Below are 19,496 nucleotides of genomic sequence, written 5' to 3'. Positions count from 1 at the left end.
TACACTGACTCACTAGCAAACTCGTTTTAATGTGCAGTGCATGCAGCGTGCCTGATTGTTACGATTATTATGAATATTAAGCCACACTGTGGCTTGTGAAAGTGTTTAAATAGTATGTTGATTATTAAATAATATAAATGATACACTGACTGCAATGACTCGCTGCCGGCTGCACACTCATCCTGAAAGTTACTGCGTCTGGAAAATAGCCAATCTGCAAGCTCACAAGGTGTTGCGGATGCAAGGCGTTGTGAGCTTGAAGATCAGCCACTTTTGGCACGGAACATGCCGTGACGACGGAGTATAAGCCAGGATTTACTTGGTAATGTGTGTTGGACGGACGAGGCTTGCACACAATGCACAGTGCACTGCACACAACCATCGCAAAATAAATGTCCAATTCAAGGGACGTACAGTAGTGGGGAACACGGCGACAACATGCAGCGAGCACAACAACACGTTTACCTCAGCGCGTGGGACGTTCTTCATGCTTAGAGTTATGTCTCCATGCCTGCAGCATTAGAGCGAGCAGCACACACACACACACACACACACACACACACACACACACACACACACACACACACACACACTGGGGAGTTGTGCACTGCGCGCAACCATCAGAGAGAGTGCATGATATGTCCGAGTCCGACCCGAATCGACGTCCGACAATTAATTATGAAAATAATGAATAGTTCCAACAGGACCCGCAGGTTTTCGGTCGGGTATCCCAGCTTTAGTGTGTGTGTGTGTGTGTGTGTGTGTGTGTGTGTGTGTGTGTGAGAAACACAATTCAACCATTTCAATTCGTTAACGACTTAAAAAAACACCTCAACCCCCCCCCCCCTCTCTCTGTTATTGGTCAACTCAAATGGATCATGTTGGTTAACAACGTAGGCTATATCCTAGGGAACACAACGGACTATAATATCACACACACACACGCACGCACACACACACATGCACACACGTTTTAAACTATATTAAAACATTGTAACAAGCACCCCGGTGGCCTTGCTCATTACGTGTGGCTGGGTTTAATCAGCAGTATTGTACGTGGGGCGGCGGGGGAGTTGAGACATAGTTTAATCAGCAGTATTGTACGTGGGGCGGCGGGGGAGTTGAGACATAGCGCAGCTCAACCAGAGCTACGTCTCCTAGCTGCTAATTAGCGGGAGGCGGCTTGATGTACAAGTACTGCACATCATCCCCCACAGCCACTGTGTACGAGTTCACCCCTGGACAATTAACCTTAAGACTAAACGCAGATTAAATAAACTAGTGTGGTTGCTTTCTAGATTTTTGTCCTTGATTATAATTAATTTGATACTTAATTTTTTCACTGTATCATTGGAACATAATGTTGTTGTTTTTTACCCATCCTCAGTGGCCGCTGTTAATCCAGCACTCGGGGGGTTATATTATAGCAGTTAGGGGCTAAGGGCTCTATTTTGATCGTCTAAAGTACCATGACTTAACTTACAGCAAGACCTGGAGGTGTGGCAAATGCCATTTGGCTGCTTTGAGTGGCCAAACAGCATTTGCCACACCTCCAGGTCTTACATTCATACAGTAAGCTGGTAGCCTACTTAAGACAATCAAAATAGGGCCCTAAGTGTCTTGATTGGTGAGTCAATATACTGTATATATGAAGGACATTCCATCTCCCGTTTACTTCCCGTAGGCCTATCTGTGTGACAAACTGTAGGTGGCCACCTTTTTAGGACAGTGGCTCACAACCTTTTTCATATCAAGGTCCATTATTTAGTCAGAATTTGAGCGACGATTTGGTTTCATTTTACACTCTCAATTTGGTTACCAACTCTCCATCATTTGTCTGGGGACCACCTGGAATACAGCAGTAGCAACAGTGAATGTGACCATGGATCACATGAGAACTCACCTAATTCTCTAGATACAGGAGACACCGCAGCGTTCTCTCCGATCTTAGACATGGCATCAAAATACAGCTTTCCTGCCAGGGTCATTGCTGGAGAGAGAGATTTGAACAAAGATCAACGTTAGTAATGTCAAAATGAAAATGTCTGTTGATGCTGACATGATACATACGCTGAAATACTTCCACGTGAGCTACAAATAATTTTTTTGATCATTTCGGTATCAGGACCTCAAATAATATTCAAACTGGGAGTTCCTGCGCCAGGCAATTGGTTAAAAGAACTTATTGATTGATTGATTGATTGATTGATTGATTGATTGACTGATTGACTGATTGACTGGATACTTTATTAACAGTTTGCAGAGACAGGTACAGTGAAGTACAATACAATACGAGGTCTGCTAAAATGATTTTTCCAAGAATGCCTATGGCTTGTTTCCATTGGGTTCCTGTGAACACATCCATCAACCCATTAAGACCTAAGGTCGATTCTAAAAATCTGATCCCATCACCTGCAAATAACAGTGTGAACAGTCGGTCCTAAAGATCACATTTGAGAAATAAAACAGGGCCTTAAGTCAACAATTGGGCAGAGCTGTTTTTACCACTTCAACCTTTGTTGACCAGACAACAGGCTCACAACGCACTGCGTTATGGTGTGTTGTTGAGCCTGTATATATCTGCTATTTTAGCTCAATGTTCAACCCCCAAAATCTGGATGTTAGGGCTGATGAGGTTAATGAGCAAGAAATGTAGCCTGTGTACAGCAATATACTGTAAATATGTATACATAAAAAGTAGATGTATTCATTGTCTCCACCAGCCGAAGGCTGAGGGAGAGTATGTTTTCCCCTCCGTCCGTCCGTGCGTGCGTCCGTCCGTCCGTCCGTCCGTCCGTCCGTGCGTCCGTCCGTCCGTGCGTCCGTGCGTCCTCGCAGTTTGTGTGCACCTAATCTCAGTCGCCGTTGGCCCGGTCGCTGCCAAAGTGAGCACACACATTCCCTGGATGCCAATCTAGAACCTCTGCCCTAAATTTTTCAAATGGGCCTTTTCTAGCGCCACCTAGTGGCCGATGTTCGCAAGACACATTTCTGTGCACTACTCTTACAGATTTTGTCCAAAAATCCTATAAATCGGTAGGCAGTATCTCGACAGTCATGTGATCGACACGGATCTGTCCGATTTTTCATATTCCATCCTGATTGGCTAAGATTGGCTTCCAAAGTTTGTAGGATTGAGCCGTTTGGAACAAAATGCCTCAAATCCCAAACGCAAAGTGCAATTATCATGAAATCGCGCACACACGTTCCCACTAGGTCGAAGAAGAAATGCCACTTCAAATTTTTGAAAGCAGCCTCATGGTGGCGCTATAACAGGCCGATTTGTGGTTTTATCTATAACTCCACCGATCAGTTTCAAACTTTGTAAGCGCACTCCCTAGAGGCCAAGGAAAAACCCTTTCCCTGCATTTTTCACATCAGCCTTTTATAGCGCCACCAGGAGGCCGACTTATGTAAAACACAATTTTTCCTATTATTCCTTGAGATTTGATCCAAAAATCATGCAAATCGGTACACAGTATCTCCATAGTCATGTGATCAAGTCCGATCCGTCTGATATTTCATATTCCATCCTAATTGGCTAATATTGGCTTCCAAAGTTTGCGGGATTGCTCAGTTTTTGAACAAAATGCTTCAAATCAACGCAGCTTGCGATTACCGTGAAATTTGCCACACATGTTCCCACTATGTCAAGGAACAAATGCTACCCTTTTCATGTTGGCCTTTTATAGCGCCACCAGCAGGTAGACTTTAGTAAAACACATTTTTGGAACACAATGCCTCAAATCATGCATGCAGTGTCCGATTGCCATGAAAGGTCTAAGGTGAAGAACATATTCCAGCCTTTTTACATTGGCCTATTATACAGTAGCACCACCAGGACACATGGCCTGGTGGAGACCTGTGCTCGGAAGAGCACTGCTTCTAGTTGTGTATGTGATGTTGTTAGAATTCTCACCAGCAACTGCTTTCTCATAGCTCTTTCCCAGGTTGACCAGGTTCCTGAGTCCAGGGTTGAACTGTTCCATCACATTCTGAGGGAGAAGAGAGAAACATTCATTATTTTCATAGCACATGAGTACACCCTGCATCTCCTAAGGTAGATACGTGCGTTAAGTTTTTGTCCATGTGGGGGGAAAATGTGGAACACAATCACTCAATGCATGTCATCACATACTCACAAAAACCATCACTAGACATAAAGGGAAAGGGAGACCTTTGGTAGTTTGGTTTCAGTGGCTTGCTCAAGGACACTTTGACACAAACCGGTGACCTTCAGATTTATTTCTCTAACCACTGAGTGAAGAAGTGAAGCTACGTAGATGGAAGATGATTGGACACATACTGTATATGGCAGGACCACAACATAGCAATGACTACTGTCGAGAAAGAGAAGAAGCAGGATGGACATCATGGTCTGAAGTGAGGACTGCAGCAGCTGAACGGGAGAAGTGGAAGCACTCTGTGAAGGCCTTATGTGCCACAAGTTGGGCTGTCACAATAATTACATAATCGTCTAATCGCAATTATTTGACATAATCGCAATTATTTTGTGATAATCGTCATAATCGTTTACATGTTTGAAAAATGTTTATATATGTTCAAACATTTAAAAAAATAGTGGAAATAGCAGATCTACAAGCTCACAACGCGTCGCATTGCGACGCGTTGTGAGCTTATAGATCGGCTATTTCCACTATCAATGTTCTTTTTAAAGTGTAAAGTTGTCAAATAGGTCCTTCATTTCTTTGTATATTTGTTATGTGTCATATCTGCCATGTGCAACTTCAAAGCCTACAAGTCAAACAGATATGTAATTGTCAACGAGAAAAAAAACACAATTAAATCGTCAATCGCAATTATTTGAGTGACAACAGTCATGTAAAATGTCATTCTCGTGACAGCCCTAGCCACAAGGCACGACGTGGACAGGTAACAGGTAACTTCTCTAACCACTAATCCAGTGGTTCTCAAGATTTTGGATGTCAAGGACGCCTAAAGTCTTATATTTTGCCACAGACCCCAATAAGAAAAGATTGTGTTAACCCCATAAGAGATTTCTCAACATTTGCCACGATGTGTCAATGAAAATAGCCTCTTTAGCCTCTTTACGGATAGCCAAAGAATTATATGAGGTAAACAGTTCCTCATTTCTCCTGGAACCCCCTCAAGGACCCCTGGAGGTCCCCAGATCCCACGTGGAGAACCACAGGGCATTGCACTAATCTATGGCCGCTCTCACACACACACACACACGCACACGCACACGCACACACACACACACACACACACACACACACACACACACACACACACACACACACACACACACACACACACACACACACACACACACACCTAAGCTGGTCAAAATACACACAACGGTAAGACAGGTCAGACCTGCTGGACATCGGAAAAATCTCGCTCTTCAATCTTCAATCAATCAATCAAAGAGGGGTACAAAAAGAGCCCATTTGGACAGGAAAAAACATTTCTGCGGTGGCTCAGGAGGTAGAGCGTATGCTTGAGAAACGGAAGGTTCTCAGTGTGATCCCCAGATGCCTCTGGGTTAGTGTGCTTTGAGCAAGAGACACTGAAACCTCTAACTGGTTGGAGCAGGTTGGTGGTGCCTTGCATGGTTCTCTCTGCCGTCAGTGTGTGTGTGTGTGTGTGTGTGTGTGTATATATATATGTGTGTGTGTGTGTGTGTGTGTGTGTGTGTGTGTGTGTGTGTGTGTGTGTGTGCGTGCGTGCGTGCGTGCGTGCGTGCGTGCGTGCGTGCGTGCGTGCGTGCGTGCGTGCGTGCGTGCGTGCGTGCGTGCGTGCGTGCGTGCGTGCGTGCGTGCGTGCGTGCGTGCGCGTGCGTGTGTGTGTGCGCGCGCATGTATGTGTGCGTGCGTGCGTGCGTGCGTAAAGCATATTGAAACTTAAAAGTGATTTGTATGAAAGGCAGGCACAATATGAACACCCCATTGCCCATGTCCTATCCAGCTACAGCACAAACCCCCCAAAAATAATCTTACAAAACATCATAACTACTCAATACCTGCAGCATGTGCACTAACCCCAGTATACTGTATATGCAGAGTTTCAGACTTGCTGAAATAATTATGTTACAAATTTTGGGAAATAAAAAAAAAAAAAACAATACCAAAATCCGTCTGTGGCTGCCGATGCCAATATTCACTGCACGCCACGAGCGATTTCACACTGACTACTGATTGAAAAAGTGAGGCCAGAAAAAGTGAGGCTGACAGATGGAAGGATTTTGTAATTTTATGCTAGGATGGCTTTGCACAAAATGAAAAACAAATGTATGTCTGTCTGTCTGTCTGTCTGTCTGTCTGTCTGTCTGACTAGGGCTGTCACAATTATTACATAATCGCCTAATCGTGATTATTTGACATTATCAAGAGTATTTTGTCATAATCGTCATAATCGTGAATGTTGAAAAATGACAGAAATAGTGGAAATAGCAGATCTACAAGCTCGCGATGCGACGCGTTGTGAGCTTGTAGATCGGCTATTTCCACTATCAATGTTATTTTTTAAGTAGTAAGTTGTCAAATATGTCAGTAATTTATTTGTGTGTTTAGGTTATGTATCATATCTACCATGTACAACTTCAAAGCCTAAAAGCCAAACAGAAATGTAATTATCAATGACAAAAACACAATTAAATCGTTAATCGCCAATTATTTGAGTGACAATTAATGTAAAATGTGATATCGTGACAGCCCTATGTCTGACTGACTGAGGATGCGAGCTGCTGTGAGCTTGTAGATCGGCCACTTTTGGCACGCAACACAGTGTGATGAGGAAGGGTTAGCCACGGATGGCTCGACTCCGGGGGGTGAAAACAAGAGTAATTTACACACGGTCCGTGTCACTCCGTGTGTAACAAACAACCGGTTTGTTTTGTGGGCTATAAACGCTATACAATAGACGTTAAGCGCCAAGGGAAAGTGTTAAGTTGGAGGACGATATGGATCCAGAACGTCATCATTTATTCGCATTTATTGTCTGACCCGTTTCCATTCACAAATGCGCATTTAGTTTATTCGATAAAGCCTCAAAATCCACCTCCTCCAAGCGGATAAACGTTTTTTGCGGATAATGAAAGTTTATTCAAATTTTGAAGTGTTTCCATAAAAAGATTTTAGCGAAAAAGGCTTAATGCGCATTAAGAGGCTTTATGGAAACGCCACTATAGACTGACTGACTAATTGACTGACTGACTGACTGACTAATTGACTGACTGACAGACTGGCTGGCTGACATATTGCCATCAGATCAGGGAGAGGGAAAAGTCAACACATGGGTGGCGTCACCTCCAAGTCCACTGTGACCACATGGAGTAATCATTAACCAGGGGGCGTGGCCTGTGAGCCACGGGGCAGCTTTCACCTACATGGCATCCACGTCAACACACCTGATCTGACCTGACGCACCGTAGATCAGGGGTTTTCAAAGTGGGTGACGGGGCACCCTGGGGTGCCGCGACGGCAGTCCAGGGGTGCCGCGAGATAATTTGATAATATTTTGAATGTATTTGGACACTAGAAAAAATATTTAGTATCCTTTTAAACTTGAAGTACAAAGTTATTTTCAGTCAGTTCTAACCAAAATGGCTATTATCTCAACATTTTCCTCGCAACATAATCACTAAAATATCGTCACTGTCGGGCAGAAACCTCGTATCTCCAAGTTTCAAATGTGTACGTCTTTTGGTAAAACAAAGCCCTGCTTCATCATACAAGACTGTCGCACAACACTAGTGAAAACAGACGATCTACAAGCACACAGTAGATCTGCTGTTTTCACTAGTTTAGTACATTTTATAGATGATAAATACAAATCGAACGGTTTTGGACATAAAAGGTATCCACCCGACAACGACAATATGCTATAAATATAAGGTGCTGGGAGTGAAAATTATAATTTAGGGTAGGGGTGCCTCGGATTAAAAAAATATTTATGGGGTGCCCTGAGACAAAAATGTTTGGGAACCCCTGCCGTAGATAGACTGCAATAAAAAATACAGTACAATGGTTATGATGACCTGATGTACAGTAATAGAAATACACAATGATGACAGACGGAAAAGACAAAGTATATAAAGAAAATAGCAAAAAGCAGCAGATCTACAAGCTCAAAATGCATCGCTTTGCTCCGTATCTCAAGCTTGTGGATCTTCTGCTTTTGAAGCTTTTGTGTGATGCTGTGGTTATGATCAACTAAAACACAAAAGGCTAGAATATGGACACACTGTAAGGTTTCTGCCCGACAGTCAGCAACCATGTTTAAAATGGTGTCCTGGATTTGTTTAAATTACACACTGGTTCGGTACCGTGTATCAACCGATATGCATAAAGTCTAATGACTAAACCAGTGGTTCTCAAACTTTTATGACTCAGGGCTAGGGACGGGACGATATGAAAATTTCATATCACGATTATTGTGACAAAATAAATCGCGATTTATGATATTATTGCGATAACAGCCAAAAAGAACGATGGTTTAGTGATGAGTCCTCACTTTTCACAGTTGTATGGGTTCCATTTTTAGCCCAAGGAATGTTTTTTTGTGCTAAACAAATGCTTGCAATGGATTCAGAATAATTAAGAACACCTAGTTAAGACCCCTCACATCCCACTTTTACCCTAGCTGTCACAGATTCTCCTAGGGATTTTGAATCTTTGTAATATATGTTACTAGACACCTTTACAAACACATTGGTGAAGAAATCGTTTGGTAACAAATTTATTCCCAGCTTTGACAGGTATTCTGGTAATATTCCTCCAGCACTGCTCCGGGCCTTAGATCTCCTACGCTGTCTGCAGGCACTGCCTCTCTGCAGTATTAACAAGCTTCGAGGTGATTAGCTCATAATGAGTGATGAGATAACAAGGTTTGTGTGTGTGTGTGTGTGTGTGTGTGTGTGTGCGTGCGTGTGCGTGTGCGTGTGCGTGTGCGTGCGTGCGTGCGTGCGTGTGTGACCGTCTCAAAAGGTTCACACCCTCAGTGCACAATCCAGGAAATGATGATAAGTATAAAAAGCCCAGCATTCACAGAGCATTAGCAGCACATTGTCATGTGAGAGGTGAGAACGCATAACTTTAAGTAACAAATATCCTCATGACACCGTGGTACGCATAACTTTAGGGTAACTTAATACGTGTCGTGACGTGGTTTCCTCCACAGGAAATTAAACCATACTTCCTCTTAGTTGAGGAGCATCATGTGAACTGTCTCGCGTAGCCAGACAACTATTCCACCATCTCCGAAAGCTATGTAGAGTCTGGAACTTCACCTCCTGAATTCCGGAGTCTGGTATTACGGTTCACGAATAGTATTTCTGCTAAGCAGCAAGCTAAATATGCTTAGATGATTTTGATGTATAATAGGATGCATGTGCACGTCTGTGAAAACGAAAAGAAGTGTGGAGGAGGCTTCACTTATAGGGCTAAAACACAAAACAAAAGTCCTGGGGATTTGTTTCCATCAACATAGCTAAAAAAGGTACTATATCAGTGATGTTACTAGGTTTTCAATGTAATGGGTCCCGGGACCCACAGGTGGTCATTCAAATGGGTCCCAGAGAAGTTTTATGAGTCTGAGTTTTCGAGCGCTGTGAGCTTGTAGATCAGCTATTTTCAAAATGTTTGCCTATTTCTTATATTTATTTTACAATTTGGCTAATGTTTGAACTTAGAACTTCTAAAACTACTAAAACATGTGCCCCTAATGAATTCGGGCGCGCAAAATGGCGTTGGACGTCGGTGGAATCAAAACATTGACGTTTCTATCGCCTGTTTAAGACTTTCTACGTGGATTTTATTTGTGTTAACGTATGGTAAAGTAGGATGCTTTCACCCATGAACAATGGTGGTGTCTGTGGAATTTTAAAATGTTTTTCTTTTACCGCGACCCGGTAAATTATTTTAACATGGACTCCAATGGAGGCGCATCCCCGGGACCCCAGGTCCATGACATGAATGAGTCCCTGGGCGACTTGAATGACTTTTTGATGCGGGATGCGCACGTAATGACATCACTGACTATATGTACAAAGGTGAAAAGGGAAAAAACGTCAGCAGTGAACGACACCTACTCCTCAGTGGGAAATTGCATTTAATTCTCCTTGTGGTCTCCTCAAAGAAGGATTTTCATTCCAGTTTCGAAAGGAACCAGTGATTCACATGTTTTAATGCAGTGGTTCTCAAACCGTTTTGGCTGGAGTAACCTCTTATACTGATTTATGAAGCCAATTACCCCCTCCCCTGACGACAGCATTTTGGTTAGAAAGATTGACATAACAAATCCAGTTCCCATGCCAATATGTTCAAAAAATAAAACAGCATTTCTATTCAATAACAGTTGTAAGGTATTGGTTTAACAATTTACAGATGAGCAGGTTCACACACAGTCTGTCAATGTTTTATTATTGACCAATGACCATAACACTAAAATACATATTCCCATTTTCTAGTTTTTCTCACGTACCCCCTGCAGTACCCCCGCGTAACCCTAGGGGTACACGTACCCCCATTTGAGAAACACTGTTTTAATGGATTGTGTCAGACTCAGGGACAGGGCATTCCACATTTTGGTCTACCGAAACAAACGGTGAAAACACCAAAAATGCAGCAAGCGAGAGGACAATTAATTAATTAGGGATGGGACGATATGAACATTTCATATCACGATTATTGTGACAAAATAAATCACGATTTATTATATTATCACGATAATCAAAATCCATTATCCTGGGGCAGAACATTAATTTTGCCAAAAAATTGCCGATCTACAAGCTTGTAGATCGGCTATTTTTTGGCAAAGACATCTGATAGAAAAAAAAAAAGACTGTATCAAGTACGTATATTATAAGTAACTTTTACCAATTGTTGAGGGTTTAAGTGGCACCGGATATGCAGCTGGGCAAATAAAAGGTGAATTGATCCCAGTGCATGACGGAGGACGATATCACGATTACCGGTAATTAAACTCTACGATACGATTATCGGGAGTGTTTTTTTATCACGATACATCCTGTATCATCCCATCCCTACAATGAATGTGTTTCTGCAGGGAAACACCACCACACCACTGCAGTGACTGATCACCCGCTTCGACTGCTCTCTTCGCATTCAATCCGACTTTTTCACCATTTCTCAGACGTTTGAATGCAGAGAGTATGCACTGGGTATCCACGGAGGAGTATCCACGGTATCCTGTTCTCCGTGCACTTTGAAGTACGCATGCGCCGATATCTCTCGCCTTGAATATTATTCCCCTCAGGGGAATCGAACCCAAACCGTGGGATTGTTGCATCCGTGCTCTACTGACTGAGCTAATGAACGGATGATGTGACTCCTTTTTTGTGCATTTATCTTTGACGTGGATAGTGGGGTAGGCGTGGATAGTGAGGGACTGAATATTTACTATTCTGTCCATAACGGCACATAACTCGGTAACGCGGCTGAGTGGGATTGGGCGCCGTTCCCACCGCTCGTCGCGGCAACTCGGCTCGCTAGCGCTCGCCTCGGTGGCGACTCACGGGGGTCATCGGCGCCCAATACCGCGCCGCTCCGTCGGGGTCTGTGGCGTGGAGCGTTACACCGGGGAACAGAGAATATTTGGCATCTGGTTCGAGCCTGGGATTCACCTCAGGTTTTATTTTTGCGCTCCTCTGAGGTTGACCACTAGATGTCGTCATTTTACTACTAATATCTCTGCATTTGGATACTGGATATCCTAGTATCCTGGATACCTTCTGCATTGAAGAGTCTGAAAGCACGTGAATATTTCGCATTAAGTGCGTTGATATCATTCGAAACAGGTGGACTGATTAATGCTGGTATAGAGACTGGAATGATGGTAAAAGCAAAGTTAAATATTGTTAAAGGAAGGAACAATTCAGCCATTTTCAACCTCATCTTCATATATAACTGGTTCTCCGATGCTCATAATAAGATGGTATGATACAATTTCTGTCTATTCACAAAGTGTATCGTTGGTGGGCTGGAGAAGCCATCTATGAAATCTATGAAAAGGTTTAATCTGGAACACAATGTGTAAAGTACACTATGAAGTGTGTGTGTGTGTGTGTGTGGGGGGGGGGGGGGGGTCCCTGCTTCATCTCTCTCTAAGATTAAGGGGTCCTTGGCCTCAGAAACGTTGAGGGTCCCCCAGGGGGTGCCCCACATTATTTTTGGGGCAAACCCAAAATACATACAGTATAAGTGCACTACAGTGTATTATGCACATTTCTAAAGCTACAATTTAATGACAAGTAAGAACCTTTTAACTTCTTCAGTGCCATATTTAAAGTGGGACCTCTTATATTGCCGGTTCGCCAACAAAGGGTTAAAAAAATAGTGTGCACGCTGGTGCACACATTCGTGCACAGATCATGCACTATGCATGTGCATGCTTTTCACAGCTTTCAAACAAAAACATCCGCTTGGAAATCCGTTCAGGCATTCAGGAGAAGGCAGCCCTTATGTTTTCTTCAAATGTAAACAAACATGGCTGCCATGTTTGAAAGATGGGGTTGGTATGGGGGTTAAACATGCAATTTCGCGATCGCGATCATGGCTAGTACACTGTTGGAGGTCCAAAAAATGTTTTTTCAATTTTTTTTTTTTTTTTTTTTTAAAGACGTCCAGAAGACGTCTGGCAGGGAGGTCCATAGTTAAAAAGAAGTTTTTATTATAGAAAACTTCTTTTTTGGCAGGGTATGAGTTAATACCAAATTGGCCAAATTGTGTAAGAAAGAGGCAAACTTTGCAGTGTGAGGTGTGGTGAGCTAAGCTTGTAGCTTTCCTATTTTCACAATATAAGTCAAACTAAAGGTGATGCCTACAATTCCTTCCAAAGTGCTTGTCAGGGTAGGGGGTTCCCCAGTTCAAATATGGGGGGGGAGGGGGGGGGTCGCAGCCTGAAAGGTGTGGTAAGAAGCATTTCACTATAACTACTGTCTGTGTGTTAAAGGAGATTGCTGTATAACATTTCCACTCATACACACCTACACATCACATATACACAGACACCAGTCACACCACACACACCACACACACCACACACACACACACACACACACACACACACACACACACACACACACACACACACACACACACACACACACACACACACACACACACTTACAGTAGCCAGCTAAATTATTAAACCTGGCTGAGGGGTTTCATCACCTCAAGGAGCTGTTCATCACCTCACAGAGCAAAGTCTGAAAGCTATCCAAGAAAGTAAACGCTAGTGATAAAGGCACGTGGAGTGGTTGAGACACGTGCGCACACACACGCACCCACGCACGCACGCACACACGCACGCACACAGGCACACACAAATAGCCTAACTGGTGCATTCTCGCTTTCAGGCTAACATTGAATAATACTCCGCCACCATTAGTTTTAGACCAGTGGTTCTCAGTCCAGTGGACCCCCTGGGGGTCCTTGAGGTGGTTCCATGGGTTTCCTCACCAAATTGTGTTTATGCCTTTTGATTGATTGATTGATTGATTGATTGATTGAGGAATTTATTAGAAGTTTTGGATAGCAAAGGGTACAGTTTCATGACAGTACAGTTCACTGATACAATGTCAACTAAAAGGAAACTCGGGTAAGGCAAGGCTTATTTGTTATTTTCCATTGAGATCCTTAATATCCTTATATACCTCTGTAAACTATGCCTAAACGGTTAAAATGAACCTTATTCCTAACCTTAACCTCAGTAAAACGGTGCCAAAACCTAACCCTATTCCTAATCTTAACCTCAGAAAGATTATGCGTAATCCTAAAGTTATTTCTAACCTTATTCTTAGTAAAACAAATGTGAGTTTCTTTCCGGCGACTCTACCGGTTACCTACACATACGGTATATACCTGTTATAGGCCAGGCATCACAGCACCCACTTTGGGAAACCCTGATGTAGAGCATTATTAATTTACAAAAAAAAAAGAAACACAAAAAGTCCAAATATGGAGTTAAGAGGTTTCTCCCGGACAGCATCGTTATACAGTATTGGTGACCAGGTAGAGATTCGATTTCTATCTCCGGCCTTGGAATAAAAATAAAAAACTTTCACAGAGATACTGTTATGTATTTGGTAAAAGGTTAAAAAAACAACTTAATTTTAGTGCCTTCACTGTTTGTTTTGGTAGACTCCTAGACAGAGGATGTTTTTGTGCTTGGGTTTTGTCTCGGTAGTCCAAAAACATCCCAGTCTACCAAAGTACCAAAACAAACACTGTCTAATATTACAGAGCGAGAGCACAGCGTGTTAACTTCTGCTAGGGGCGTCGCACCAAATTCTGGGCCCTACAAGGATTCACTGTGAGGCCCCTGTGTTTTAACTATTGAAAAAAAGCAGATATACAAGCTCACAGCGCGGCACCGAGTGCCGCGCTGCGAGCTTGTAGATCTGCTTTTTTTGAAAAACCTATGTTTCCATGTCAGTGGAGCTCAAACCTTTTCATGTGAAGAACCCCCAACATGGTATGTATTTGGCCACGGAACCCCATCTCAAAATATTGAGTTCCAGGGACCCCCCAGAAGCAAAATTTGAGTTACAAATGTTAGCTTCGAAAATACATATATTCAAAGATTTGCACACATTTTCACGACTTTTTCAAAAATAGCAGATCTACAAGCTCGCAGCGCGGCACTCGGTGCCGCGCTGTGAGCTTGTATATCTGCTATTTTTCAATAGTTAAAGTATAAAATAATTAAGGCCCCTCCACCACCTTGGGCCCTAGTAACTCAGTCCCACTTTCCTACCCCTTGTGACGCCCCTGACTTCTGCAGTCAAACACCAACACCACACCACTCCATGGATGAGGACTGGTGCTGGTATAGAGGGAAATGACGTAAACACAGGACAAGGTTACCTGCCTTTAAGGTTCTCCAAAATCTAATCAAATAATAATAACAAAAAATCAAACCTCGGTTTGAAGTGAAGCAGTGAACTTTTATTCTATGTGTTCTAGAGCTATGAAATCTGTGTTCTAGATCTATACTTTCTATGTGCGTTAGTTCTATATTTTTATGAATTCTGAATGAATGAATGATTTTATCTGGAGGGCCAAATTGCATGTGAAGCTTGACCAATCCTCAATTCTGCATGCACATGTACGGGACAGACAAAGCCTGTTCACTCTGGACTGGAATGACCATATATGGACATGTACGGGACACACAAAGCAACTCCTTGGAAGCGGCTTTCACCGCTTCAAAAAATTAGAATCTTCACTTTCCTAGGGGCAGGAGACTTCAATGTTTTCAGGCCAAGGACCCCTTAGTTGAGAGAGAGAGAGATGAAGCAGGGACCTTTTCATAGATTCCATATAGTTTAATTGTTTGACAGCACGATCAGCAGTGTATTTTGGATTCATGGCAATTTGTGTTCTCAGATATTTAGCTACTTGAACTGTCAATACATAAACTTGACCTTTCACTCTGTACTTAGTGTGCTCTTTTTTCCCCTCTACACCAAACCTCTTTGCCAAAACAGATCTGCTATTTTGGCAGTTCTCAGAATATGGACACTATAGGGTTCAAGTGCTTAAAGGAGCTATAGTCAACTTTTTCTTGAAAAACAGATGCTAAAATAAAAATGTTTCGAAAATATTTTATTAAAAAATAAGCTTCATACGTGTGTTTCTATTCAAAAATGACCACAAAAAGCATAAAATAATGATAAAATAATAATTTTGGCCATTGTCAGACCGACACTTTGTTTACATTCTAGTCTATTCTTTGATAGGGTTAGTTAGACTAGGATGTAAACAAAGTGTCGGCCCGACAATGGCCAAAATGATTATTTTATCATTATTTTACGCTTTCTGTGGTAATTTTTTTATTGAAACACATAATGAAGCTTATTTTTTTATAAAATATTTTCGAAACATTATTTTTATTTTAGCATCCGTTTTTCAAGAAAAAGTTGACTAATCCTTTAACATAAAAAAGGAGAGAAAAAAGTTTCTATCACACAAAGATTTGGAGGCCCCCCTGTAGTAACTCTGATGACCCCCTAGGGGTCCTGGACCCCCTGTTGAAGACCCCTGCACTAAGGTATCGGAGGCACTTGCCCGTCGGGCAAGAACAGGTTATGTTCTACTTGCCCAAAGGCCCTGCACACTTGCCCGGAAAGTAAATTGCCATTATGAAAATAAACTGTAGGTAAAATTACCGTTCCGTTTAACCCATTTTTCTTTCTTCTTTTGTGTGATAAGAAATCTCATAGCTCTATTTTTATGCCAAATACTTACATAGCTATGAATATGACTATGGGTTCACACTTACTATGTTGTTATTTTATATGTTTTAAGTGTAGCAACAGTGGAAACAGCACATTATTATACTGTAGGTCAACGGTGCTCTTATTTTACATTCCACAGACCAGAAGACATGTTGAGGTGTTTAGACAGACATCTTGTGCTGTGTTTATAGACGGATGTGTCCCCTCTCAAACGAGCACTTTACTGCTCGAAAGCAGACTCCACCGGCCCAAAAGTTTTATTTACCTGCCAGGGCCAGGTGGGCAACCCTTAAGAGTGTCAACGCCTGCTGACTGACTGGCATGTTCAGGGACCACCACATGCAATAGCTTCACAGCCCAGGATATGATGTCTGAGATAGAGTTTTGGGATCATTTGGGATTTTAACGATTCCCTCTGAACGGTCCGATTCCTTAACGTTTCCCTATAACGATTTCTATAGGTGGTTCCAAATGAGACCTTGCAGGTCTTTAACTCTGAGAGTGTACAAATGGAACCAAACTGTATTGTTATTGTAAATGGTGCATTTATATAGCGCTTTACAGAGATTGTGCATTACATTCACTCATCCACTCACACATTCATACACCGATGGCAGAGGAAACCATGCAAGGCACCAACCTGCTCACTGGGAGAAACTAGGGTTCAGAGTCTTTCTCAAGCACTATTCGACATTAACTCAGGGGGAGCCAGGGGGATTTGAACTGGGAACCCTTCATGCTCTAATGACGGTTGCCCTACACCTGCCGCCCCATTGTAATTGTACAGCAGACATGAAGTCCACATAATCAGCTCTGACTGAGTGATAAAAAACCTGCTTCCAGAAATGGTTCCAATGGAACCATTTCCACTATTACTATGATATGATGTATCAAAAGTAATACAACTATACTATAAGAACTGGTCAAACATTGGCCAAATTGTTAAATGATATAACGAAAGACACAAATATTGTGAAAATAGCTGATCAACTGCAAAGCGTTGTGGAGCTTGTAGATCTGCTATTTTAACAATAGTCATTTGGAACTGAGTCAACCTAAATGTGATCAACTCCTACATTCCAAGTGCATGTCAGGGTGGGGTGGGTGGTGGGGTCCTTCAAATATAATTGTTTTGGGAGAGAGTGTGTATTCTTTGTAAAGCCCGGGATGCAAACCCAGGTCTCCCGTGTGAAAGTCCAATATCTTAACCATTGATCCAAAGGAATATCCCTATAAGGACCAAGGGAGATACTAGACTTTTGAGCCTTCATTCAAGCTGGGGGCGGCGACTATCTCCACCACAAGTGTACAAATGGAACCAAATGGAACCGATTCCTCCGAATCTGGTCTGGTTACCCCGATTCTTGCGGTTCAGGATCCACAACAACCCTATAGCCTGAGATATTTTGAGACATTTGCAAAACAATAACACAAACCACACCAGACAGACCGCATTCTGACTGGGCAGGTGAAAGGCCTTTATCAAGCCTGTCTGGGTGGGGTCCGTCCGTCCGTCCGTACGTCTGTCTGTTATTGTTTCAATTCAAACCATTAGCTGGCTGCTAGGCAGGAATTCCACCCAACTCTGTAAGCTATGTGTAAGCTATGTAGGACTGTTGACAGAAAGATGACAGCTGCTATGTAGGTAGCCTAGTGTGTGTGTGTGTGTGTGTGTGTGTGTGTGTGTGTGTGTGTGTGTGTGTGTGTGTGTGTGTGTGTGTGTGTGTGTGTAGTCCTATTGTTAACTTCTCTTACTACTGCTGAAAACCACAATAACAAACTGACTGAGAAGTCTAGCACTGTATAGCCTGTCTTTACCTAGCAGAAGAAAGTCATGCTTGAATGGCAGCTCAATTCAATTTACAGTAGTGTGTGTGTGTGTGTGTGTGTGTGTGTGTGTGTGTGTGTGTGTGTGTGTGTGTGTGTGTGTGTGTGTGTGTGTGTGTGTGAGAGAGAGAGAGAGAGAGAGAGAGAGAGAGAGAGAGAGAGAGAGAGAGAGAGAGAGAGAGAGAGAGATGTAAACATGCTTCCTATAAAGTCACTTTGAATTGAAATTAAAGAAATTGAATTGAGATAGACAGAGACAGAGAGAGACAGAGACAGACAGATAGATAGATAGATAGAAAATACATTTTAGAAATGCACAATATAGACATGTTCTGATAGAGCTATCAACTGGGACAAAGAATAACAGATATACAAGCTATCAACAGTCACAAACTCATAATACCAAGAGTTGATTGCTTGTGTGGATTCTAGGCTATTCCTTTTGCTCAGCAATAACAAGTCAGTCGTGCAAGGTGGGTTTAATAACAATAAAGTTGACATAGCCTACTGACATACTGGGGTGCCACCTGCACACGCAGCACACACACACACACACACACACACACACACACACACACACACACACACACACACACACACACACACACACACACACACACACACACACACACACACACACAGAGAGAGAGAGAGACAGAGAGAGAGAGAGAGAGAGAGAGAGAGCAGTGTAAACCTACCTTGTACGTGCTCTCGGTGAGCTTGCTCACCTCGTCCGACTCCCTCGACATGATATTCATGTCGACTCACACTTATATTCCCTTTATAAAGGAAGGTCCCGACGAAACACAAATAACTAATAATTTATAACAATACGATAGTCCGCCGGGAGGGAGAGGCAACGCAGGACACCAAACAACACGAACTTAAAATACCGTTAACTCATTTAAACGTTGTTGCTTTTTTCCCTCTTCTAAACCGACGCCCAAACAATTAAACCGAAGCTGCAACTGTTGCCAACTGACTCCTATAACGCACAGAGGAGCGCAGGGCAGCATGTAACAGGTGTGTGTGTGTGTGTCGGTGTGATAAAAGAAAAAGCTGAGCTGTCAAACTTGTAGCTCCTCGTTACGTTAGTTACACTGAGGAGGAGGGTTGTATCCGTAGGTAAAGAGAGACAGAGGGAGGGCAGTACACTATAGCCCCTTTTCGACTGCAACTTTAGCACCACACTACACCACACCACACCACACCACACCACACCACACCGACACCGCACCACATAAAAATATCTACATTTTCCATCACACAACCCCTATCAGTAAAAAACAAATGTACCCGTTTAACTGTGATTATAATACAATATACATTTTTTATTACAACTATCCTAATTAGGCTATAATACACTATAATGGATTATAACTGTGATTATAATACAATATAAAGTATTAATGTATTACTATGA

The 19,496-nt window shown here is 42.5% G+C and overlaps 1 protein-coding gene across 1 annotated transcript in view; it reads right to left on the bottom strand.

The window, feature by feature from the left end:
• LOC308282638 (BAR/IMD domain-containing adapter protein 2-like 1) overlaps positions 1-18,822 on the bottom strand; it is a gene marked incomplete at both ends in the record, with an annotated part of 88,089 nt that extends 69,267 nt beyond the window's left edge. Inside the window, 3 exons of the mRNA XM_080723027.1 lie at positions 1,904-1,990; positions 3,920-3,995; positions 18,772-18,822. Of these exons, the coding sequence (XP_080579153.1) occupies positions 1,904-1,990; positions 3,920-3,995; positions 18,772-18,822 (214 nt within the window). The remainder of the gene's footprint in view (positions 1-1,903; positions 1,991-3,919; positions 3,996-18,771) is intronic.
• Between the last annotated feature and the right edge of the window lie 674 nt (positions 18,823-19,496).

Source organism: Nannobrachium achirus, assembly GCF_963921795.1.
Source record: "Nannobrachium achirus genome assembly, chromosome: 4".
NCBI lineage: Eukaryota > Metazoa > Chordata > Actinopteri > Myctophiformes > Myctophidae > Nannobrachium > Nannobrachium achirus.
This window is presented reverse-complemented; position numbering and strand designations above follow the sequence as displayed.